Source organism: Mesoplodon densirostris, chromosome 11 (assembly GCF_025265405.1).
Source record: "Mesoplodon densirostris isolate mMesDen1 chromosome 11, mMesDen1 primary haplotype, whole genome shotgun sequence".
Taxonomy (NCBI): domain Eukaryota; kingdom Metazoa; phylum Chordata; class Mammalia; order Artiodactyla; family Ziphiidae; genus Mesoplodon; species Mesoplodon densirostris.
Genome location: NC_082671.1, coordinates 7941381 through 7966288, shown reverse-complemented (window position 1 = coordinate 7966288; position 24908 = coordinate 7941381). Strand labels below are relative to the sequence as shown.

Genomic DNA, 24908 nt, shown 5'->3' with positions numbered 1-24908 from the left:
TCATTCCCAGAGAGGACATGATGTTGATAATGTTCCATTGCTGGTGTTAACCTTGATCACTTGGTTAAGGTGGTGTCTGTTGAATTCCTCCCATGTAAAGTTACTCTTTGTTTTTCATTGTGATTGATAAATATCTTGAGGGAGATACTTGAGACTGTGGTGACATCCTGTTTCTCCTTAAACTTTCCCACTGATTTCAGTGGTGGACCTTGCTTATGAGTATTACTTATTAATATTATTCGTTTTGTGTTTGCCTAATGAGGTGGGTTTTTTTTTAATTCAAATATAGTTGGTTTAGAATGTTGTGTTAATTTCTGCTGTACAGCAAAGTGATTCAGTTATACATATATTTTTTCATTTTCTTTTCCATTATGGTTTATCACAGGATATTGAATACAGTTCCCTGTGCTATGCAGTAGGACCTTGTTGTTTATCCATTCTATATACGATAGTTTGCATCTCCTAGTGAGGTTTTATATTTCTGATATCCCTTAAACGTTTATTAACTGGAATTCCAGAGACAACTCTAATGGTGTTTTTGGTTCCTCTCTTAGCACCAGGTGCTCAGCAGTTCTGCTTCTTGCTTTCCACTCGAGCTGGGGGCCTTGGAATCAATCTGGCCACTGCTGACACAGTTATTATCTATGACTCTGACTGGAACCCCCATAATGACATCCAGGTGAGCAGAGGTAGCAGCCTTGGTCTACAGTGACTTTTTGGAAATGCATAGTGTTCTCTGTGAGGGCTCTATCATCTGGGATTAGTTGTTTCAGGGGGAAACAATAGATTCTTTTCAAATGTCTTTTACCTTACTGTAAGCCAGAGAGTTTGGGTTAGCTATGGTCCTATTTTGGGTAACATGATAGAGGGTGGTATCTGGGGGTAGGGGTGCTAAGGGAAGTGTTGTGTGAGGGCAAGCTGCAGCTCCTGCCTTACGCTGGATTTAACTTATTATGTGGAAGTCAGGGCAAGAGTAGAAGTAAGGAAATACGATTACTTCAGTTTTGGCCTCCGTTTTGTGCACAACTCCAGGCCTTTAGCAGAGCTCACCGTATTGGGCAAAATAAGAAGGTGATGATCTATCGGTTCGTGACCCGTGCGTCAGTAGAAGAGCGCATCACGCAGGTGGCAAAGAAGAAGATGATGCTGACGCATCTAGTTGTTCGGCCTGGGCTGGGCTCCAAGACTGGATCCATGTCCAAACAGGAGCTTGATGACATCCTCAAGTTTGGCACCGAGGAGCTATTCAAGGACGAAGCCACAGATGGAGGTGAGCTAGGCAGGAGCTTGTTTTGGTGTGGGGCTTGGCTTCTCTAAAGGGTACCTTCGATACCTAGGGTCCTGAGGCTCAGACCTAGGGTCCTCTGGGACTTGCTTTTTCCACTGCAGCTGCTGAAGTTAACTGGGGGTATGGACCCCTGATTCTTTATAGGAGGAGACAACAAAGAGGGAGAAGACAGCAGTGTTATCCACTATGACGATAAGGCCATTGAACGACTGCTGGACCGGAACCAGGATGAGACCGAAGATACGGAATTGCAGGGCATGAATGAGTATTTGAGCTCATTCAAAGTGGCCCAGTATGTGGTGCGAGAAGAAGAAATGGGGGTGAGTATGAGTCCAAAGCAATGCTGTGCTTGGTGATTGGTCCAAAAATTGGAATTGAGACCACAATAGTATTTGAGATGAGAGGAAACCATCTGTAGGCAGATTAGTACATTGCTGAATGGATACACCTCTTCCTTTGAAGAGAAATTCTGTAACATATGAGCAAATCACATTCTCATCTTTGACGTGGCTGTTCGGCCACTTTTCACACTCAAAACACTTGTATTAGCTCTTCTTCTTTTTTTTTTAATAACTTATTTTTGGCTGCGTTGGGTCTTTGTTGCTGTGTGCGGGCTTTCTCTAGCTGCGGCCAGCAGGGGCTACTCTTCGTTGTGGTGCGAAGCATCTCATTGCGGTGGCTTCTCTTGTTGCGGAGCACGGGCTCTAGGCGTGCGGGCTTCAGCAGTTGTGGCTCGCGGGCTCTAGAGCGCAGGCTCAGTAGTTGCGGCACACGGGCTTAGTTGCTCCGCAGCATGTGGGATCTTCCCAGACCAGGGCTCGAACCCGTGTCCCCTGCATTGGCAGGTGGACTCAACCACTGCGCCACCAGGGAAGCCCTATATTAGCTCTTCTTTATCAGAATCTCATCTTATTTTCTCTTACGTATTTTATTAGCCCTATAAATAAATTTTGGATTGCTATCTCAAGTCTCTCCGGAGAAAAGGTAGGAGATACAATACATACTTAGCCTATCTCCCTGTGCTTTTCTTTTTCCCCGCTGTGCTTTTTAAAACTTTAGAATTGTTTTCCCTTTTTGTTTTCTTGTGTTTTCTTGGTCTTTTTTTAGTAGAAAACAAAACATACTCAGTTATAAATGTTTGGCCTCTGTAATGAATTTTTTCCTCCTAATGATATCTAGGGTATAAAATGAAAAAAAAAAAATTGCTTTCTCTTCTGGTCCTCTTTTAGCCACCCAAGTCAGGGTTCTTTGAATTGGCATCAGTTTCTGGTGGTCCTTGCCATCTTTTCTCATCCTTCCAATTCAGAACCGTCCCTCTTGTTGTATTTTTCTTTTTTCTTTTTTTCTTTTTCTGATACATATTATCTTTGTTCTTGAAAGTGATGCTACTAACTTCAGTTGGGTGTAACCGTGGCCGAAAAGTCTGACAGGTCTACAGACCAGTAGTATTCAGTCAAAACTGCCCTCCTGTCAGGGTGGTGACCGCATATGGGAGTGACTGACTGGGGCAGAATGTGCTGAGTGGCTGTAAGGGAGGGGTGGCACTCTCCCTCCCCATGACGACCTCTCCTGACGACTACACAGGTATACAGACAGCCCTCTCATTAGTGGCTGAGGCTGCTATTTACCTTTTTTTTTTTTTTTTTTTTTTTTGCTGTACGTGGGCCTCTCACTGTTGTGGCCTCTCCCGTTGCGGAGCACAGGCTCCGGACGCGCAGGCTCAGCGGCCATGGCTCACGGGCCCAGCCACTCCGCGGCATGTGGGATCTTCCCGGACCGGGGCACGAACCCGTGTCCCCTGCATCGGCAGGCGGACTCTCAACCACTGCGCCACCAGGGAAGCCCCTACTTTATGATATTTTTAAATGTTATTTTATTTTATTTTTTTGAATTTTATTTTATTTTTATACAGCAGGCTCTTATTAGTTATCTATTTTATACACATCAGTGTATACATGTCAGTCCCAATCGCCGTATTCATCCCCCCCCACCGCCCCCCGCCTTTCCCCCCTTGGTGTCCATACGTTTGTTCTCTACGTCTGTGTCTCTAGTTCTGCCCTGCAAACCGGTTCATCTGCACCATTTTTCTAGGTTCCACATATATGCGTTAATATACGATATTTGTTTTTCTCTTTCTGACTTACTTCACTCTGTATGACAGTCTCTGGATCCATCCACGTCTCTACAAATGACCCAATTTCATTCCTTTTTGTGGCTGAGTAATATTCCATTGTATGTGTGTACCACATCTTCTTTATCCATTTGTCTGTCAGTGGGCATTTAGGTTGCTTCCATGTCCTGGCTATTGTAAATAGTGCTGCAGTGAACATTGGGGTGCATGTGTCTTTTTGAATTATGGTTTTCTCTGGGTATATGCCCGGTAGTGGGATTGCTGGGTCATATGGTAGTTCTATTTTTAGTTTTCTAAGGAATCTCCATACTGTTCTCCATAGCGGCTGTATCAGTTTACATTCCCACCAACAGTGCAAGAGGGTTCCCTTTTCTCCACACCCTCTCCAGCATTTATTTGTTGTTTGTAGATTTTCTGATGATGCCCATTCTAACTGGTGTGAGGTGATACCTCATTGTAGTTTTGATTTGCACTTCTCTAATAATTAGTGATGTTGAGCAGCTTTTCATGTGCCTCTTGGCCATGTGTATGTCTTCTTTGGAGAAATGCCTGTTTAGGTCTTCTGCCCATTTTTGGATTGGGATGTTTGTTTTTTTAATATTGAGCTGCATGAGCTGTTCATATGTTTTGGAGATTAATCCTTTGTCTGTTGATTTGTTTGCAAATATTTTCTCCCATTCTGAGGGCTGTCTTTTCGTCTTTTTTGTAGTTTCCTATGCTTTGCAAAAGCTTTTAAGTTTCATTAGGTCCCGTTAAACTTTATTTTTTGAATAGATAGTATAGCCCTCCATATCTGTGGTTCCTCCACATCTGCAGATTCAACTGACCGTGGACCATGTAGTACCGTAGTATTTACTGTTGAGAAATATCTGCATATAGATGGATTCATGCAGTTCAGACCTGTGTTGTTCAAGGGTCAACTGTAATTCACCTAGTTCAAAATTCAGAAGCTACAGAAGTATCTCTTTCCCACTCCAGTCCTTTGGCTACCTAGCTCCCTCCCTGGGGATAAGTGATATTTATTTTATAAATTATTTTATGTGCACACAAATTACATATATATGTATATATACATATATATGTATTTACACACGAACGCCTTTTTTCCTTTTCCTTTTAAGGAAAGTAGTTTTTTTTAAATTGAAGTATATTTGATTTACAATGTTGTGTTAATTTGTGCTGTACAGCAAAGTGACTCAGTTATACATATATATACATACTCTTATTTTATATATACTCTTTTCCACTATGGCAGTTCCCTGTGCTATACAGTAGGGCCTGTTGTTTATCCATTCTCTATATAAAAGCTTACATCTGCTAACCCCAGCCTCCCACTCCATCCCTTCCCCAACCCCCTCCCCCTTGGCAACCACCAGTCTGTTCTCTATGTCCGTGATTCTGTTTCTCTCTCTGTCCGTGATTCTGTTTCTATTATATAGATTCATTTGTGTCCTATTTTAGATTCCACATATAAGTGATATCCTATGATATTTGTCTTTCTGACTGACTTCACTTAGTATGATAATATCTACTCTCATCCATGTTGCTGCATAAGGAAAGTAGTTTCTTATACATGACATTCTGTACCTTATTTTTGTCCACCTAATAAATCTTGGAAGATTTCGTCCAAATCAGTACCTAAAGAGCTTCCCCCCCTCCCCACCCCTCTAATCGCTGCATGATACATCCTTGTTTGGAAGTACCATAATTTATTTACTTTTAAAAATTGAGATATAATTGACATATGCCATCATATTAGTTTCAGGTGTACAACATAATGATTTGGTATTTGTATATTTTGTGAAATGGTCACCCCGATAAGTTTAGTTAATATCTGTCACCATACATAGTTATACTTTTTTTTTTTCCTGTGAGAACTTTTGAGAGCTGCTCTTTTAGCAACTTTCAAATATGCATATTTGAAAGTACTGCATATTTGAAAGTTAACTATAGTTACTATGCTATACATAAAATCACCATGACTTATTTATTTTATAACCGGAAGTTTATAACTATAGTTACTATGCTATACATAAAATCACCATGACTTATTTATTTTATAACCGGAAGTTTATAACTATAGTTACTATGCTATACATAAAATTTCTACGACTTATTTTATAACTGGAAGTTTATAACTATAGTTACTATGCTATACATAAAATCACCATGACTTATTTATTTTATAACTGGAAGTTTATACCTTTTGACTCTCTTCACCCTTTTCACCCCCCATAATTTATTCAAGTTCCATAATGATGGATATTTAGGTTGTTTCTAGTATTATGCTGTTAGCAGCAGCTTAATTCTAAAGTAAGGGATTTGGAATTCGTGGTCCTGAATAATCTGAAAAAAAGTAAGACTTTCAGAGGAGCATAAACATTATTGGGACATAAGAAGATATATATAATTTTTTTTTCACAGTTGGTAAACTTTTATGAAGTTTATGAAGAACAGAAAGGGCTTATGGCCCTTCCACGTTATCTCTTGGGAAAATCTTTTGCAGTCTTTCAGAAGCTTCTCCACGCTGCCTTGCTAAGGCTGTAACCTCTCTTTTCTTCATTTTACTGTCTCGCAGCTGTATATGCATCAGTAAAAGGGGTTAAAAGAGAACGTACTGTCTCTTCATCCTTCTCTTGTGATAACAGCTCCATCCTATATTTTCCTTTAGTTATTCTGACTGCTAATCTCAACATAACTATGAGGAACCATGTCTTGTCAATTAAATTTCTTTTAAGCTCTTAGGTCCAAGCAGGCACACCAAGTATTTCAGAGTCCAGTCATGACAAGGAGCTAGCAGGATGGGAACTGTGAGGACCAGGGGTAGCTGGTGGTGCTGACCTCAGCACCCCTGAGTCCTGGGCCTCCCTCTGTCCCAGGAGGAAGAGGAGGTAGAACGGGAAATCATAAAACAGGAAGAAAGTGTGGACCCTGACTACTGGGAGAAATTGCTGCGGCACCATTATGAGCAGCAGCAAGAAGATCTGGCCCGCAATCTGGGCAAAGGAAAGAGAATCCGTAAACAGGTCAACTACAATGATGGCTCCCAGGAGGACCGAGGTGTGTGTGGCCGGCCCCGCCCCCCACCCATGGGCCGTTCCACTAGAGCAGTGGGCCCCGCTCATCTGCCCTCTCTCCCTCCAGATTGGCAGGACGACCAGTCCGACAACCAGTCCGATTATTCAGTGGCCTCAGAGGAAGGTGATGAAGACTTTGATGAACGTTCAGAAGGTGAGGGCTATGCCTTTCTGCTGGATTTTTTAAATATTGCCTTGTCTGATATCCCTATCAGTGTCACTCACGCATCCTTTTCTTCTTGCAGCTCCCCGCAGGCCCAGTCGCAAGGGCCTGCGGAATGATAAAGATAAGCCATTGCCTCCTCTGTTGGCCCGTGTTGGTGGGAATATTGAAGTAAGTACCGTTCCGCTCTAGGGAAGGTTGGGTGAGTGCTGCTGTCGGGTCTTTGGTGGAGTAAGGTCTACTCCTTCTCTCACCTAGGTTCCTTCTCCCCCCAGGTTCTTGGCTTTAATGCTCGTCAGCGAAAAGCCTTTCTTAATGCGATTATGCGATACGGGATGCCACCTCAGGATGCTTTTACCACCCAGTGGCTTGTGAGAGATCTGCGAGGCAAGTCGGAGAAAGAGTTCAAGTAAGTTGGGGGCTGGAATGCCTGTTGCAGAGCAAGGGCTTTGAGTCTCTGGTCACTCCACAGTACTAGTGCAGGCTGTGCAGGAAATCGGCTGTCTCCTCTGCTGACGTTGGCAAGTGAAGCTGTTAGTAATAGGGTTCCTTGTACTCCTAGCTTCCCTGGAAGAGGACCTGGGACATGGTGTGGGGTCTGGAGACCAGCTTTCAGCGCGACGGTGGGCTTTACCTCACATGGAGCCATAGTTGTTGTCTGGGGTGATGCCTGACTGCGGGTGGGAAAGAATCTGATCTAGGAGTTGGCATGATTGCTGTTTAACCCATTTCTCTGTTTGTTTACTACAGGGCTTACGTCTCTCTTTTTATGCGGCATTTATGTGAGCCGGGAGCAGACGGGGCCGAGACCTTTGCTGATGGTGTACCCCGAGAAGGCCTGTCTCGCCAGCATGTCCTTACTAGGATTGGTGTCATGTCCTTGATTCGCAAGAAGGTGAGCCCTGAACCTCCCTCCATCGTTCAGGGGTTTCTAGGTGAAACTGGAGAGCCAGCAGGAGAAGAACCGAGATGGAATTGGGTCTTCAGCGTCTTGTCCCATTGCTGCAGGTTCAGGAGTTTGAACATGTTAATGGGCGCTGGAGCATGCCCGAACTTGCGGAAGTAGAGGAAAACAAGAAAATGTCACAGCCAGGGTCACCTTCCCCAAAGACTCCCACACCCTCCACTCCAGGGGACACACAGCCCAATACTCCTGCACCGGCCCCACCCGCTGGTAAGTCTGCCTGGACTGTTGTTTCCTATCCTCCTCTTCTTGTCCTGGCCTTTGCTTTTTCTGCTTCCCTGTGCTCAGTTCTAACAGGGGAGTCTGGCAGGACACACAGCAATCTCCCTCTCAGTTTAGGAGGGCTGTCCTAAGAATAGGGCTGGCTCTTAAAGGCACGAGAGGACAGTTTAAGATGAGACAAACTGGGAAGGTGTGACCTTCTCTCTGATCTGGGACCTTCTTCCTAATGAATGTCTATTATTGGTGTGCAGAGGATGGGATAAAAATAGAGGAAAATAGCCTCAAAGAAGAAGACAGTGCAGAAGGAGAAAAGGAAGTGAAATCTGCAGCCCCTGAAGCCACTGTTGAGGTAAGAGATGGGGGTGACTGGATGCCACACCAAAGGCAGATGGATAAGCCTGTTCTTCCTCTTGGGTGCTGGCCTGTCTGCTTCAGCTTCTTTCTTCTTTCCTTTGAAGTGTACACAGCCCCCTGCCCCTGCCTCAGAGGACGAAAAAGTCCTTGTTGAGCCTCCCGAGGGAGAGGAGAAAGTGGAAAAGGCAGAGGTCAAGGAGAGAACAGAGGAACCAATGGAGACAGATCCCAAAGGTATGCACATTTTCACACACTACAGATCCCTGTGAACCACAGTTGCTCTTGGACTTGCAGCCCGGCTGGAGGGAAGTCCAGAGGAAGTGACACACTGAAGAATCTTGTACCCTTGATTTTAAACTGTGGGCTTTTTCTCTCTCAAGACATCTTTTAAGACATTCATCATCAGGATTCAGGTCCAGGATATAGTGTAGAACAGAGAGTATGCTTCCTTAGATACGCTGTCAGTGCCATCTGTTCTCCCAGGTACTGCTGATGTGGAGAAGGTGGAGGAGAAGTCAGCCGTCGATCTGACTCCCATTGTGGTGGAGGACAAAGGTGGGTGTTTGGAGAAGCTGACTGTGCTTTGAAAAGGACTCTAAAGCTGAGAGGAAGGACTTTATCTCTCGGACACCCCTCCGCCCCCAGGTTCCCCCATCCATACCCATATAATCATTTTATCCCAAGCTAAAAGACTCCACCTCTCCCCACATGTGGCTGTCAGTGGGCCAGTGGCACCTTTTCCTGGGTTTAAGAACACTTCTGTGGAGAAAGGGTGGAGGGGGATGGGTATCTTGTAGCATATGGTGCTATGTATGGGTAAGGGCTATGGTGCTGGCTTCTGTCTGGAGCTGACATTTTTCTTCTGCGTGTCCTGTAGAGGAGAAGAAAGAAGAAGAAGTAGAGAAAAAAGAGGTGATGCTTCAGAATGGAGAGACCCCCAAGGACCTGAATGATGAGAAGCAGAAGAAAAATATTAAACAGCGTTTCATGTTCAACATCGCAGATGGTGGTTTTACTGGTATGAAAAAGGGGCCCACTGGGGTTAGGTGGATTCGAGGTGAAATCAGGGTTCTTGTCAGAAACCAGGGTACAGAGACTTTACCTCTCCTAGAGAGAATGCCAGGCTGACTGCACACTCCTCTGGGCTCCACGTGAGAAAGCCAGAGGGTATATTAAGTTGGTATCTGGGGATCAGGAATAAATAGCTTTTTGAGTTCTCACAGATGTTTGCCTTTCTTTTTCTCCCCAACCCTCCCTAAATTCCTCCTCAGAGTTGCACTCCCTGTGGCAGAACGAGGAGCGGGCAGCCACAGTCACCAAGAAGACTTATGAGATCTGGCATCGACGGCATGACTACTGGCTGCTGGCCGGCATCATAAAGTATCCTTTGCCTGCGTTGGGGCCGAGGTCCTTGGTGAAGGCTTCTGAGGGTCCACAGTTTGAAGTTCTTAATTTCCTTGTTTCGTTTTTCCTGAGCAATTAATTTTCCCATAGCCATGGCTATGCCCGGTGGCAGGACATCCAGAATGACCCACGCTATGCTATCCTCAATGAGCCTTTCAAGGGTGAAATGAACCGTGGCAATTTCTTAGAGATCAAGAATAAGTTTCTAGCCCGAAGGTTCAAGGTGAGCAGGACGGGGAGGAATACAGCGTGGAAGTGGCAGCCCTTAAAGTGCAGAAGGGACTAAAGGAGGGTGTCTCCTCATTCAGCCACGCTCATTATTGTGTTCTCTTGTGCACTTCGCTCTGTATTCTGTGAAAGGCTTTGCTCCCAGGTATCTTAAATATCAGAGATCAACACATACAGACCTGAAGGTTAACCAGTTGGTTAAGGGCTGAAGATGACTGTGCCTGATGCATGACACAGACCAGTGCAGTGGATGTGCTGGGGGAACACGTAGGCTGGAGTGTTCAGGAAAGATACAGAGGTGGGACTGAACTGGATCTCTGAGGAGGCAGGGCTGCCGGTGGGCTGGTGGTACTTTTTCTGGGTCTGTGTGGATGAAGGGTTGGGTAGACGCCAAGGTGTGGAGCTCCATTTTCAGAATCACTAGGGCTGATACGCCCAGGACTGAAGGGGGGTTTTCCTCAGGAATTCAGCAAATGCATATTACGGGCACCTTGTGTGCAGACCATCATAACGGGATACCATGGAGATGAGACACGTGGCTCTCAACGCTGAGTATAATTGGGGGAATAAGAAATGTACGCTAATAAACCTTCCAACATCATGTGCTAGGTAATGGGTGGGCCAGGGACAGGCCTGGTGCCTGTTCTCAAGGAGCTCTCAGTTTAACGTAGAGGCAGACGTGTGGTCAAATGAATGTCATTCTGTGTGTTGCGAGGGAGACTGCTAAATCCTTAAGAAAGTTCTCCAGAGGGAATGTGGGGAGTGGGGAGAGCTCACAAATGCTCCAGGGAGAAGATGGCATTGGAATGAAGTTTTGGTGAATGTAATAGAGATTGCCGGATAGAAACGGAAGGCCCTTTGATCAAAAGAATTAGGTTAGGCAAAGACAGAGCCTGTAGAGCTTATGGTGTTTGGAAACAGCAAATAGTCCAGGTGGGGCGTAGAAGACACTTGTGTTGGTGATGGTGGGAGGTACACTGGAGAGAGAAGTAAGGCTGGAGGTCGGTAGGTAGGTTTTTGGCACCAGATAAGAGAGTTTGGACTTTACCTTATAGTTCATGGTCAGCCATTGAGGGTTTGTGAAGGGTTTTGATACAACCAAGGGAAACTGAAAGAGAACATTCATGAGATTACAGAACTATCATATAGTCATGAGGTAGGAAGGGCTCGTCTGTGATGCTGGTTGTGGAAAATAAGAAGGATAAGATAAAGGGAACGAGGGACTTCCCGGGTGGTCCAGTGGTTAAGGCTCTGCGCTCCCAGTGCAGGGGGCCCGGGTTTGATCCCTGGTCAGGGAACTAGATCCCCCATGCCACAACTAAGACCCGGTGCAGCCAAATAAATAAATACTAAAATAAATAAATAAAGGATAAAGGGAATGAAACACTAAGGAATTTACAGGATTTACTGACTTACTGTAGGGGTCAGCAAACGTTTTCTATTAAGGGGCCAGAGTCATTCAGGCCTCGTGACACACTGACACTCACCTCTGTGTGCAGCCACAGGTGGTGAGGATGAATGTGTTCCAGTAAAACTTTATTTATCGACACTAAAATCGGAACTTCGTATAATTTGTATGAAGCTTTATAAACTATTATTTTGATTTTTTTTCAACCATTTAAAAATGAAGAACCCATTCTTAGCTCTTGGGCCATCCAAAAACAGGCAGTGGCCCAGATTTGGCCCACAGGCCATAGTTTGTTGACCCCTGAGTTACTTTATTGAATTTGAGATACAAAGGAGTGAGACTCCAAAAATAAGTGAAGTTTTGAGTCTGAGTCGCTGAGAAAGTTAAATTATCATGGGCAGATCAGGGAAGTGAGGAGGAGAGGGAGCAGTTTGTAGAAAAAAGTTAAGTTCAATTTTACACAAGTCATTTGGTGTTTTTCACAAGTAAATATCCTCCCAGTACTCCCACCACCATTAAACAAGTGGGATCAAAGTGATCAACCATGCACAAGTGGGATCAGAACAATCAGTGCTTGAGATACATGTTTGAAAAGCACTAACTCATTTGCATAGAGGTGCTGGCTGATGCCAGGAGGGGAGAGAGCTCTTGGGAGAACGCTGATGCTGGAGAAAGCTCATAGTCTGGGGCAAGAGGGAGGGGAGCTGGTGAAGGAGACAGGGTGGTATATAGATTGAAAGTAGGTGCTTGGTCTGTTTGGGGGTAAGTTAGTAGGCCTGAATGGAGCCAGGTCTTCTGGAAGAAACAACAGTCCATTATTCTCATACTGTCTTTGTTCCTGACCCCTAGTGGATTCATTCTTTTTAAGAACCAGTGGATACTTGAGTAAAATAAGTCTCGTAAGTCATGAATCAGCATTCTGTCCCCCCCAAAAAAAGTTCTGTCCCTTGGAATGTATTTCAAAGGCCGTTTTACACAGCTCCATCAGGTGACATGTGCAAGCGTTCGTTGCATTATGATTTTTGGTGGTGGGGCCTGGAGGCAACCTAGATGTTTGACATTGGGAGTGTGGGTAGGTAAAATGTGGATTCACATCATGGAGCATTAAGAAACAGTTGGCAGCAACAAAGTACACATTTTGTAATATAAATGGACCTTTAAAAAAGATACATAGTGGGGAAATGAAAAAGCATTTTATAATGTACAGAAAAACATTCTGTAAATGAGAAATGTGCACGTGAAACAATACTGTCTTCAAGAAAACCCACAAAAAGACACACAGTAGGTATATTAGAAGGGTTGCCTATTGAGGAAGGAAAGGAATGGGAGTGAGATATAAAGATGAAAGAAAAGAAACAACAGGAATAACTTTAGAGAGTAAAACAACTTAAGCGATAGGGTAGATGGACTGCCATGCAACCATTAAGTCATCTGTATTCTGCAATAACCTAAACGGGAAAAGAATTTGAAAAAGAATGGGGGAAAAAAAGTCATCTTTTATAAAGAGCAGCTAATAACAAGGCAAGAGCCTTACTATGTAACTTTGAGTGAAAACAATATAAATACATATATAGAATCTTAATTTTGTAAAAAACAGGTAACAAAAGAACCTCAAAATGTTAACAGTAGCTCTCGGAGGTGGAATTGTGATTTTAATTCTTTATACATTCTGTATTTTCTAAATTGAGGGTTTATCACTTTTGTATAAGAGTGCATCAATAAAGGGTAAAGAGCTTTAAAAACACAGACCTTCAAAGTGGGGTGAAAAAGGCAACGGAATGTTGAACTGGCCAGGTGTGGGTTCTGAGCGGCCCACGAGAAATGAGCAAAGTGAGCGTCAGTCCAGCTGCCATCTCCCGTTTCTCTCTCGTCCAGCTCTTAGAACAAGCCCTGGTGATTGAGGAGCAGCTGCGTCGGGCGGCTTACCTGAACATGTCAGAGGACCCCTCTCACCCTTCCATGGCCCTGAACACCCGCTTTGCTGAGGTGGAGTGTTTGGCAGAGAGTCATCAGCACCTGTCCAAGGAGTCGATGGCGGGAAACAAGCCAGCAAATGCGGTCCTGCACAAAGGTAGCCAGTGGCTCCCCTGCCTCCTGTGGACTTGGCCTCCTTCCTCCTGTGCCCCTCCCCGACACACACCTACCTCTCAGGTCTGAGCCTTTTTGGAGCCCCTTTCTTTGTCTGGGAGCTTAGGGTGTGCTGGGGATCCTTGCGTTCCTTCTTAGGAAGCTAACATCTTAGAGACGGTCAAGGACAGTAGTTCTTTGCTTTTTAACTCTTGAATGTATTCCAGTTCTTGGAGGTGGAAAGGAAAGCAGAATAATATAGTGTGATCTGGGATAGTTGAGAGGTGACAAGGTGACCTAAGATCTTGTTAAATTCTAGACTGCTTTCAACGTTCTGTTTTTAATTAAAGCTAAGACATTGTGAGGGGGATGGAGAGTGAAACGAGGAAAAGAAAGCTGTTATAAAGGAAGAGGGAGACAGCTCCAAAGGTGCAGAGGAGGGAGAGGGAGAAGAGGAAACAATAGAAAAAGCTACTGAAGAAGTGGAGGAGATAGAGACAGTAGGGATCAGGGGACAGTTGGCTTTAGAAAGCACAGAATCATGGACAGTTGGAACTGGAATATGAGGGACGGGAATTTTTTTTTTTTTTTATGAGGGACAGGAATTTGAGTGTGGTGGAGCCAGGTCAGGTGACTCGGTGACAAAAGACAATACTCTGGCACATCAGTCACTTGGTCATTGAGAAGTAATATGGGGGGGGTCCACTTAATGGGAAGATGGACCTCGGTCTTGACCACCATGGCTCACCGCCTCTTTTTCTTCCCCCTGCAGTTCTGAAACAGCTAGAAGAACTGCTGAGTGACATGAAAGCCGATGTGACTCGACTCCCAGCTACTATTGCCCGAATTCCCCCAGTTGCTGTGAGGCTACAGATGTCAGAGCGTAATATTCTCAGTCGCCTGGCAAACCGGGCACCTGAACCACCTCCACAGCAGGTATAGGACCATTTTCGTCTGGCCAGCTCTCCCAACAGAGCCATTCTAGAACTTTAACTCTGCTGTCTGTCCCTAGCTTTACATACTGGGCAGGTGGGGCTGGCTTACCAGTGAGTTCCCTGGGGATCAGGTGGGTTCCTGGAGTCTGGAATTCTGACTCCCTTGGCTTTCTCTTCCTGTAGGTAGCCCAGCAGCAGTGAAGATCCAGATTGATGATACCACCTCCACCGCTGAGCAGTGACCTTCCTCACTTTCCCTTGCCCAGCTTCTCCCCTGGGGGCCTGAGAGACCCTCTCCTTCCTTTTGCCCCATCTTCCAAGTTGTAGAGGAACAGCCCCGCTGAGCACTGGGGGAGGGGAGGGAGGGAGGGGCAGTGGTGCCCTTCCTGCTGGAGAGACATGCAGCTGTAGCGCCGGCGCCATCTGCGGGGAGCTGGCGGGCTGGCCGTCCGGGCCCTGGCTTCTCCCCACTGTAACGTCTGTTACACACAAACTGTTGCGGGTTCCCAACAGGCTTGAAGAAAATGATCAGAATTTCTTCCTCCTTTTGGTTTTATTTTGTTGGTTTATTTTGTGTTTTTTCTCCTTTTTTGGGGGGTATTCACAGTGGGCCGGGCCCCTGGGTGAGACACAGCTACCTCTGTTGGCATCTTTTTAATACCAGGAACCCAGCGGCTCCAGCCCCTGAGTGGCTAGAATTAAATAAAGTGGAAAAAAAAAAAAAAAACCAAAAGCATAAAAAACCACAGCAAATTTCTTGACGAAAATTGAAAATAAAAGTTTCCTTGTATTTTAGTGCTCTCGTTCAGTGTGGGTGTAGGCGCAGGTGGATGTTTCTGATGGGAGCCCTGGGACATGTGGGTTTGGAGACAAAGAGTTTCCTTGTGTCCTGAGATTTCAAGAAAGAGCCGAGTTCCCACTGTGCACGTACCGCGTGCTGACAAGCCCACCTGTGCACAGCGGGGCCACCGGAGCCCCCGGGTTCACAGCCCACACCGCGGCCTCCTGTCTCCGCGAGGGTGCGGAAGCGGACTTCTCCGGGCTGTGGACGTCGCGCGTATAAAATGAAGGGGTCTTCCTCGCAGAGTTGGGAAGACAAAACCAACGAAGGGCTGGAACAGTTTTAACAGCTAAGCACCACCTTGCTGTCTATTTGAAGAAAGGCTGAAATCGTTTTTTTCTGTTAACTTGCTTGAATGAAGTCAAGACGCGAGATGCCTTCCTCCCGACCTCCAAGACGGGAACCTGGGCAGAGAGGACCGTTACCTGAGGGGGAGCGCGGGGTCTGGGGTCAAGGAAGAGGGTTTCCGCGTCGCAGGTGTGGGGTCCCCCGATCTTGAGACGACGTCGGGCGGAGGAGGGCCCGGCTCTGGCGCCTCCGTTCGAGGGGAAGGGGCGGCTTCCGGGTACAGTATTTCCGACTGAAATCTGCAGTAAGGCGAAAGGCCCACGCCCGGAGGGGAGGGCGGGGAGGCCGAAAACGCCTTGGGTGCACCGCCTTCTCCGCCCGGAGGGAAAGTAGAGCGGTCCGCCCGAGAATCGTGCCCGGCCGCACAGCCCCCAGCCCCGCGCGGGCCGGGGAAACAAACGTTCCGGCTTCCGCGGCGGACCGGAAGACCGGAAGAGGCGGGGCCTCGGCAGGCACGCAGGGCGCCTGCGTGAGACGTTTTCGTGGTGCGGCGTCGGAGCGCTTGCCCTGGGCTGCACGTGGAACCCTGCGCCTGCCGCCGAATCCCGTCTCGGGGCTGGATTGGCTTCCAGGTGAGCCGAGGCTTCGGGCGGATCTGGAGGAATTTGGGGAAGGAAGGGTGAGGCGCTGACCTGGACTGGGGCGTGGGGAGGGTGGGGGGTACGCGGTACCTAGGGCGTGGGACCCAGGGCCCGGGGCTCAGCGTGGAGTGGAGGTTTGGCCAGGCCTCGAGGGGCTGTTGAGTCGAGGTTCTGGTGGAGGCGATACTCTCTCCCGCTCCATTTCGCTTCGTCTGCGTTCTGCCTTTCCCTTACAATACGCGCTCCTCTACTGTCGCCCGTTTTGTTTTCCCCAGTACCATGGGGCGTAAATTGGACCCTACGAAGAAGGAGAAGCGCGGGCCGGGCCGAAAGGCCCGGAAACAGAAAGGTGCCGAGACCGAACTTGCCAAATTCTTGCCTGCAGGTAAGGGTCTGGCCTGGCGTGCTCCCTCTCCCGATTCTCCAGCTTTTGCGCTCTTCTTTTATCTGTAGCGTAACCCTTCCGTTTTTTTAGTCATTTTGTGTGTTCGTTTTCTGTTCAAGCGGAATTTTCTTTTAATGAGTTACTAGGAAATAAGTAGGAATGAAATACTCTCATTAGCGTTTAGAACTTAGGGAAGATGCGACACGGACACAAGTATCCATGCACGGAGAGGTGTGGTTTAACAGTGAGGGAGTTCAGAGGGAGGGGATCCCACGGAGTTAGAGAGTTTGAAAAGATTTTGTTTGAAAAGATTTTGTGAAGCAGTCGGGTTTTGAAAAATGGGTGACATTTTAGCAAGTGGAAGTTGGAAGGGGATAGGCCAGTCACTGTGAACTGCGTTGTTGGAGGGCATGGAGATGGGAAGGCACAGATCTGGTTCCCGCATGGTTAGTAGTCTACTGCATGGAAGACTGGGTGGGAGGGAAGAATGGGCAGGTGGTTTGTGTTGAGCATCATATAAAGGATGCAGTTTACCGAGGTGTTGGCAAATGCTAAACGCTATACCGAAGCCTTTGGACACATTGTATCCTCTCATTCTCAGTGTCCTGTGAGAGAGGCCCTGCTAAGGAAATGGGTGCTGAGAGGTTAACCTGTAGGTAATTATTAAATGACAGAGCTGAGATTTAAACTTTCTGTTTCTTGGAGAATATATGAACAGCAGCAGTCGTAAAGGTAAAATCTATTGTGGTTGGTAGCTGATGAGTTGAGAGTAAAAGAAAAGGGCAGAAGAAGGTTTTGAATCTGTGTTACCAGAGTGATGATGATGCTGTTTGTTGAAAATCAGTCTGGAGGGAGGCCCTGTTTGGACTTGGCTGATGAACAGCCAGATGGAAATCAGCTCCTTTACCTCTCTTATCCGGCTCCCGGTGGAGCACAGTGGAGTGAGTTATAGTCTACTGCCTCTAACTAGTGTTCTAATTCTCTTCCCTTTTATTTCTTTTCCCGTTGCTTTTTTTTCATTTCCCCCGTAACCTCCTGTTCTGCCTGTTTAAAAAATATTTTTTTTAAACAGGTGGTGATGAAAATTTCAAGAGGCTGTCCAGTCGTGCCCGAAAGAGGTGAGTGTGCACGTCTAGACTTACGTCACACAGATTAAATTGGTCCCACTCGTCTTTAGGCACATGCTCCCATGTGGTCATGATGATGGAAGGAGCTGTTGGGGGCTGTCAGGTTTCCCTGCGCTGGGAAGTGGCAGGGCCTGGAGATGTGTTCCGTTTCCTCCTTTTATGTTTTCAGGGCAGCCAGGAGGAGGTTGGGCTCTGCTGAAGCCCCTGAGGTGAATAAGTCCCCTGGGGCCAAACCACTGCCTGCAAAGCTATCAAAAGGTCAGTGGAAGGAAATAGGAGCTGGGTGCCACGTGAGGAGTCCTCTGGGTCCTGGGTAGGGAGGGGCTTGTTGAGTATTTCTGAAGTGAAAGGAACAGCCAGAGGATGTTCCTGGGGGGTAGAAAGTACAGGCTCCGTCAGTGTGTGGCTGCCGTCCGTCCAGGATTCTTCAAACCCTTCGGGATCTCTGCAGGAGCTGCCCAGGCACCCAGCAAGAAGGGAGCCCCGCCCTTATTTAACAGTGCTCGAGGCCGGAAGCGCCCAGCACCAACCCACAGCAGTGACGAGGAAGAAGAGGAGGAAGACTCTGAAGGGGATGGTGTGGTGAACCAGGGGGACCTCTGGGGCTCCGAGGACAGTGATGCTGATATGGTGGATGACTATGGAGCTGACTCCGGCTCGGAGGACGAAGATGAGGATGACGGTGCAGAGGTGAGCGTTATCTCTCTGGGTCTTCAGAAAGCCGTCCTTGCCTTTTAGAGTCTTTCCAGATCCTTGAGACTGTCTCTCGGTGACAAGGACAAGCCTGAGTGGAGAAAAGGGATTTTAGTGTTCCATCACTTTTCGTAGCACCTTACCTCCTCTCAGCGCGTGGGCAAGTTTAAAAGAGCCGCAGGATAGAGCGCTTTGAGATATGACAGGGCTCAGTGCTGGTGAGGACGTGGTAAGGCGGACACTTGCACGGCCCCACCGCTGGGACTAGAAATGCACACGCTTTTGTTTGTTTGTTTGTTTAAAGCATTTGGTATCTGAGAACCTTAAAAAGGTTTTTCCTTTTCACTTAGTAATTCCACCTTAGGAAGGCGATCCAGAACGTAGACGGTGGTTTACTTGCCGAAGCATAAGAAGTTATCACGTATTATACAGTTTAAGTATATGAGTGTGTTACTAGGAAAATTCAAGCATAATCGAGTCGTATGGAATAAAAAGAAAGTTCCCACCGTCACCCCTGTCGCCCAACCCCCCTTCTCTCTACAGAGCTACTGTTTTGCGATTTCCAGGCACCATGTGGACCATAATGCCAAAACTCTGGAGACTTCCAAAATGCCTAATATGCTTAAATGAACTATGGTTCATCATATGCTAAATTAACGTTTGGCCATTATGTCTGCGAAAATGCTTGTGCTCTAACTGTGAATGAGAAAAGGCGAGAAATAGACTTGAAAATGAATCACGATTTTAACTGTGAAAAATGTAGAGTAAGTGTGGAGGAAAATATGGCAAAATGGGTGCCCAGGGCAGTTCTTGTGTGTGTGTGTGTGTGTGTGTGTGTGTCCCGCCCACCCATCCATGTACCTATGGGTATATGGGAAGAGCAATGTAACGAATTCTTTCAATCCATCATTTTACTTCAGTAATGGTAACTATTTTGCCAATCTTATATTCACTTCTTCAGGGTCTAAATTTCTTTCTGGGAGCAAGAGTTATGTTTGTATTTAGGAAAAAAACAGGTGGGAAGTATTTCGTGGGCTGGTGGAAGGGCAAGCTTTGCGTCACCAGCCTCTTGTCTCTTTATTCAGTTGCTGCCCATTGAAAGGGCTGCTCGGAAGCAGAAGGCTCAGGAGGCTGTTGCTGGGTGAGTTTTGGAAACTCTTAGGGTGGAGAGTAGGCAGCGGCTGGGCTGAAGGAAATGTGAGGAAGGAGGAGGTGTCTGCTTTGATCTGTGAACCACTCTGCTCTTGGACCTGTTTACAGGGGCCAGTGGAGCGAGGAGGAGACCTACGAAGAGGAGGAAGAGGAGAAAGTGTCCCCTGAGTCAGGCCCCAAAGAGGAGGATGAGATGAAAGGGGACCTGCGGATCAACGTGGACGAGGAGGAGACTTTTGTGCTGCCCCCTGCTGGGGAGATGGAGCAGGATATCCTTCTGGGGCAGGGGGAGCCGGAGGGGGATGCTTGGGAGAAGGCATTTCCAGGCCTCAGGAGATCAGGAAGCAGTTCCTTAACAGGCCCACATGCCCAGGTTCCAGACTTGCAGCGAGTTCACAAGCGCATCCAAGACATAGTGGGAGTGCTGCGCGATTTTGGGACTCAGCGGGAGGAAGGTCGGTCTCGTTCTGAATATCTGCAGCGGCTTCGGAAGGATCTGGCCACTTACTACTCCTACGGAGACTTCCTCCTGGGCAAGCTCATGGACCTCTTCCCTCTGTCTGAGGTACCGACTTGCCATTCTGGTGCCCTTCACGCTTTCTTTCCTCACTCTCTCTCCTCTTACACTGTGTAAGAAGGCCGCCAGCCCCCGTGCTCTCTGCTCTTCTGGCTGCGCCCCTAGGCCAGCCTGACCTGCTCCCTGCCATGCTCTGTCCCAGCTGGTGGAGTTTTTGGAAGCCAATGAGGTGCCTCGGCCCATCACCCTCAGGACCAATACCTTGAAGACCCGGCGCCGAGACCTCGCTCAGGTGAGGAGTGGGCCCTGAGGTTTGCTTGTCTCAGGGAGGCACTGACTTCTGCGAATCCCAGAGACACCCCCGTCCCACCCCACTGGGCGTGGGGGGGTCTTAGTACCTAGGCATTTCTTGGTACAGGCATGGTCCCAGGAGGCAGACCTAGGCCTGATGTCACGCTGGGTCTGCCCGGCAGGGCTGAGGACCCCTGTCGACTGGGGAGCTCGTCCCTTCAGCCTCTGCTCCCTGTGACGGGCTGAGACATCCGCGTCACGATGAAAGTGCCCCCTCACAGAGAAGCGGGAGGGGGTCGTCTGCCTCGTAGATCATTGAGAAGCTGGTGAGACTGTGATTCCTGTTCCCAGGAGAAGACGCGACACACACACACAAGCAGTACTTTAAGCTCCTCGTTTCTAAGGGTTCAGGGGCCCCAGGTTAAAACCCTGGTGCCAGAGGCAGTGGTGTGGCCCTGTGTGTTGTCTGTCTCCTGGTGTCTATCTTCTGTTGTCTCTCCTGGAAGGTAACATGATAATTATCTTTAACGTTGCTATAAACAGTAATGCTAAGTTTTAGGATGGCAAGGGGGCTGAGGCTCTTGGAAAATCGGGGTCCACTTCCAGGAGATAAAAGAACAGGAGCTGGCAGTGTGCTCCATTGGGGTGGAGTTCAGACCTTGAGTTAGAACCTGAGGCTAAGGAGAAGGAGACCACGGGACGGGATGGGACAGACGGTTCCGCGTGCCTGTGATGATTGTGTCCTGACTAAGCTCTAGGGGTTGTGGTGCCGCGGGCCTCCCGCCAGGACCATCCCCCTCCTGGGTAGAGTAGCTTCCGAGGTTTTAACACTTTCATCCATCTTTTCTTCAGGCGCTGATCAATCGTGGGGTTAACCTGGATCCCCTGGGCAAGTGGTCGAAGACTGGACTCGTGGTATATGATTCTTCGGTGCCCATTGGTAAGTGTTCCCCGCCCCGGAGCCCTCCCGCCCCTGCCCTCGTCCCAGCACGTCACAGGCGGGTCCTCGTCCACAGGTGCCACTCCCGAGTACCTGGCCGGGCACTACATGCTGCAGGGGGCCTCCAGCATGTTGCCCGTCATGGCCTTGGCACCCCAGGAGCATGAGCGGATCCTGGACATGTGTTGTGCCCCTGGAGGAAAGACCAGCTACATAGGTATGAGGAGGGCCGGCGGGGCTAGGCTTCAGCTGGCTCTCTGCTTATGAAAGGCGGTGGGGCTGTGCAGGCGGTCAGCAGAGTGGGCACCAGCACAGGTTTTGGGGTCGGCGCAGCTCCAGCCCCACCCGCACGAGGGCCTCTTACTGCCCACGGGACCTTGGGCACCTGTGGAGCGGCGAGGTGATGGTGCTCGTGTTGGCCGTTACGTTACGCGTGGGTCGTGAGGGTTGAGGTGTGCATGTGCAAGGCCCTGGCACAGTAACCGCCGTGTTATAGTCGTAACCATTTTATTAAACTGTTACCCCTTGGAAGAAGTAACTTCGTCTGAAGCATCAGAAGGGCGTTCAGTAACAATCAGGAAAGTCGTCCTGGCGGGCTTGCTCATCACGGGGCCAGTGCACGCTGGGTAGCCAGTGGGGTTGCAGCTGATTTGGGGGAGGGGTGAGACTTCACAGGCAGAGTCTTGGGCTGGAGGGTGGCCGGCAGGTGTGGAGGCACAGGAGCGGCCGGTGAGCACTGCGCCCTCCTCCCTCCAGCCCAGCTCATGAGGAACACAGGTGTGATCCTCGCCAACGATGCCAACGCCGAGCGGCTCAGGAGCGTTGTGGGCAACCTGCACCGCCTGGGGGTCACCAACACCGTCATCAGCCACTATGACGGGCGCCAGTTTCCCAAGGTGGGGCTCCCTGCTGTGCGTCTCCCCTGGGGCGTCTCACCTGCTCCCTTCCCGACCTCAGGAGGTTGAGACCTGCCCTTAGGAAATAATCGGTCTGGTTCAGGTTGCCCAAAACATCCACTTAGCCGACCTTTTTCCCCAGGTGGTGGGGGGCTTTGACCGAGTCCTGCTGGATGCTCCCTGCAGTGGCACCGGGATCATCTCCAAGGACCCAGCAGTGAAGACGAACAAGGTGCAGGGCTTGGGGGAACCAGCTGAAAAGTCTCGGGGGAAGCGGGGCTGGCGAAGCGGGGTGGGAGGTGGGCAGTCAGCAGCTCACGTCTCCTGAGGCCACCTTTAGAAAGTCCAGCGCTGAGGGTCTCTCCGTCCTGGGGCAGGACGAGAAGGACATCTTGCGCTGCGCGCACCTCCAGAAGGAGCTGCTCCTGAGCGCTATTGACTCTGTGAGCGCCACCTCCAGGACGGGGGGCTACCTCGTCTACTGCACGTGCTCCATCATGGTGAGGCCTGTCCGGGGGCGGGAGGGGGCAGGGCTGGCGCCCCCAGCACCCCCTCGGCTCCAGCTCCGCTTTCCCTTCCGTCTCTGTCTCCCCCACACGTCAGGTGGAAGAGAACGAGTGGGTGGTAGACTACGCCCTGAGAAAAAGGAACGTGCGGCTGGTGCCCACGGGCCTGGACTTCGGCCAGGAGGGCTTCACCCGCTTCCGGGAAAGGCGCTTCCACCCCACCCTGCGCTCCACCCGCCGCTTCTACCCTCACACCCACAACGTGGACGGTTTCTTTATTGCCAAGTTCAAGAAATTCTCCAATTCTATCCCCCAGTCCCAAACGGGTAAGCGATGTGCTCTTTGTACCTCTCCTCTCCACCTTTGCTCTTTCTACCATAGCTTCAGGAGGCTTCCTAGTGTGACTGCGGGGAAGGGCGGGTCTCGGCCTCCCTCTCCCGGCCTTTGCACGCTTGAGTGAGAGACCCCTTTCTTCCCAGCTAGAGTTGTTCCCAAGCCTGGGCCCCGTTCGGTACGTTAAAGGGTTCACGTGGATGGGGTCTTTTCCTTGATTCTGCTAAATGGCTGCAGTTGTTCGGCACTAAATGCATTCCCAGCGCGAGTGTGGTTTCTTGGCCGAGGGTTGCCTTACCGGTAATAGACCTCTGCCAGGCCAGCCTTGTCAGCACTGGGTTGGCATGCGACTCCTCAGAACTGTCCGTTCTCTGAGCCCATCACACTAATTGCAGATCGTTTCCTCAGCTATCTTGAGGAGTCTGGCCTGGATCTCAAGGGGAAGGGTGGGGTTTTCTGAAACAAGCCTGAGGGCTCTGCCTGCTGGGATGCCACCCCTGAGCTGAGTTGGAAGAGGGAGAGGCGGGCTTCTCTGGACACAAACCACGTGACTTATTGAGTTGATTTTTTTCCCTCTATTTTATAAACAATGCCTCTTAACAAAAGTCCCATCTGAATGTTAACAGAACAAAAACCTCTTTAAGAAGTAGCAACATTTCTTGCATTTTTTTTTGCTGTAACTGTAAAGATACATATTTAATACGTCAGTCTTCATTAACGAAGACTAGCTTGTTTCTAGTTGCTCTGTGTGCCTTCTTATTTTCCTGCATCTCATCAAACTCTGCGTGAAAAAAATATCTTTTCTGATTAAAAGAAAAGCCCAGTGCTTCAGTTTTTTTCAGGATTTACCTCCTCCTTAGAGTGTCTTGTTACCTGCTGGCCTCAAGGGGGCACAGCTTCCCCTGAAAACTTTTTGGCCCGAGGATGGGGATGGGTAGTGATCCCTTCTTCTCTTTAACACAGGGTTCAAATATGACTTGAGTAAAGACCAGGTGATATTAAGTAATATGAAGCCAGGTAATCTGCTCTTAGGTACCATCCCAATTGTGTGGAACCCTTGGCCAAGAGATAGTACCCTGGCAGTTTCCTTATTTTAATACGTCTACTTACCTCCTCCACTAATGATCAAGACTCAGTGATGAGGCCTGTTTTCTCAAACCATGTGTTTAATTTTACCCTCAGGAAGTTCTGTGATATCCACACTTACAAACCTAGACTTGCCCAACCTGAAAGGGCAGGTGACCCCGCAGCCTGAGAGCAGCAGCCAGCCTGCCAAGAAGGCCAGAGTGGCTGGTCAAGCAAAGCAGCGGCTGCAGAAACGGAAACATCCGAAGAAGGCTTCCTTCCAGAAGCAGAATGGCATCTCCAAAGGGACAGACTCAGAACTGTCCACTGTGTTTTCTGTCGCAAAGGCCCAAGCGTCCTCCAAGCTCCAGGATAGCAGTCAGCCAGCTGAAAAAGCAGCAGTGGTCAGGGAACCAAAGGTAGCTGGGAAACTAAAGCAGCAGTCACCCAAACTGCACTCCTACAAGAAAGCTGCCTTCCGGAAGCAGCGTGCTCCTCCTAAGGGCACCTACACAGAAACACCTGCTGCGCCGTCCCTCTCCAAGACCCAGGCCACTCTCAAGCCTGAGGACCGTGGGCAGCCCCTTGGGAACACCACAGGGGCTGAGGAGGTTAAACAGCGGGTGCCAGAGCAGCCTTTCAAGAAAGCTGCCTTCCAGAAACAGAATGGCACCCCCAAGGGACCTAAGACTCCAATCATGCCCCCCTGCAGTTACAGCCGGCCCCCACCAGCAAAGAGGAGAAAATCTCTGTCCAGAGGCGGCAGCCAGCCCCTGCCGTCTTCGATGGATGGTTGAACTATACTGGGGCGGCTCATTGCCATTGTTACTGGGTTGGAACTCTTACCTCTGTGAGGATGGCTCCCCCACTGTGGATGTGAAATTTAATACACATTTTATAATCTCTGGCCACTGTGTGTTTCTTTGAGGGGACTGGGGACTGGCCCTGCTGCTTAAAGGGTAGAGGCGGGAGGGTGGGACAGGGAACCTGTG

At 48.7% G+C, this 24908-nt stretch overlaps 2 protein-coding genes and 1 non-coding gene across 10 annotated transcripts in view; all 3 read left to right on the top strand.

The window, feature by feature from the left end:
* CHD4 (chromodomain helicase DNA binding protein 4) overlaps positions 1-15036 on the top strand; it is a 30407-nt gene extending 15371 nt beyond the window's left edge. For 3 of the 7 annotated variants that reach the window (XM_060111765.1, XM_060111759.1, XM_060111763.1), the window contains exons 23-40: positions 555-679; positions 1033-1270; positions 1433-1608; positions 6299-6479; positions 6564-6650; positions 6742-6830; positions 6935-7068; positions 7410-7554; positions 7668-7833; positions 8097-8194; positions 8304-8433; positions 8683-8754; positions 9077-9217; positions 9471-9579; positions 9694-9826; positions 13115-13313; positions 14079-14242; positions 14425-15036. In XM_060111765.1, coding sequence (XP_059967748.1) covers positions 555-679; positions 1033-1270; positions 1433-1608; positions 6299-6479; positions 6564-6650; positions 6742-6830; positions 6935-7068; positions 7410-7554; positions 7668-7833; positions 8097-8194; positions 8304-8433; positions 8683-8754; positions 9077-9217; positions 9471-9579; positions 9694-9826; positions 13115-13313; positions 14079-14242; positions 14425-14442 — 2405 coding nt within the window. In that variant the 3' untranslated portion in view covers positions 14443-15036. Of the gene's footprint in view, positions 1-554; positions 680-1032; positions 1271-1432; positions 1609-6298; positions 6651-6741; positions 6831-6934; positions 7069-7409; positions 7555-7667; positions 7834-8096; positions 8195-8303; positions 8434-8682; positions 8755-9076; positions 9218-9470; positions 9580-9693; positions 9827-13114; positions 13314-14078; positions 14243-14424 lie in introns of all 7 variants that reach the window. The other 4 variants (XM_060111764.1, XM_060111761.1, XM_060111762.1 and 1 more) reach the window with 3 other exon arrangements.
* LOC132499651 (small Cajal body-specific RNA 11) lies at positions 7873-8012 on the top strand. Its single transcript, XR_009533886.1, has one exon. It is a non-coding gene; the product is annotated as a small Cajal body-specific RNA 11 (non-coding RNA).
* Positions 15037-15882: 846 nt separating the features above from the next.
* NOP2 (NOP2 nucleolar protein) lies at positions 15883-24823 on the top strand. Of its 2 annotated transcripts, none has more exons than XM_060111767.1 (16): positions 15883-16002; positions 16287-16396; positions 17469-17514; positions 17693-17781; positions 17975-18213; positions 19302-19357; positions 19477-19639; positions 19736-19933; positions 20088-20177; positions 21029-21116; positions 21193-21333; positions 21873-22012; positions 22155-22244; positions 22390-22512; positions 22616-22844; positions 24034-24823. In XM_060111767.1, the coding sequence occupies exons 2-16, from the start codon at positions 16291-16293 to the stop codon at positions 24711-24713; spliced, it is 2478 nt and encodes an 825-aa protein (XP_059967750.1). In that variant the 5' UTR covers positions 15883-16002; positions 16287-16290; the 3' UTR covers positions 24714-24823. The 2 variants fall into 2 exon arrangements, with proteins under 2 accessions (XP_059967750.1, XP_059967749.1); XM_060111766.1 differs by having other exon boundaries at positions 17945-18213.
* Positions 24824-24908: the final 85 nt, after the last annotated feature.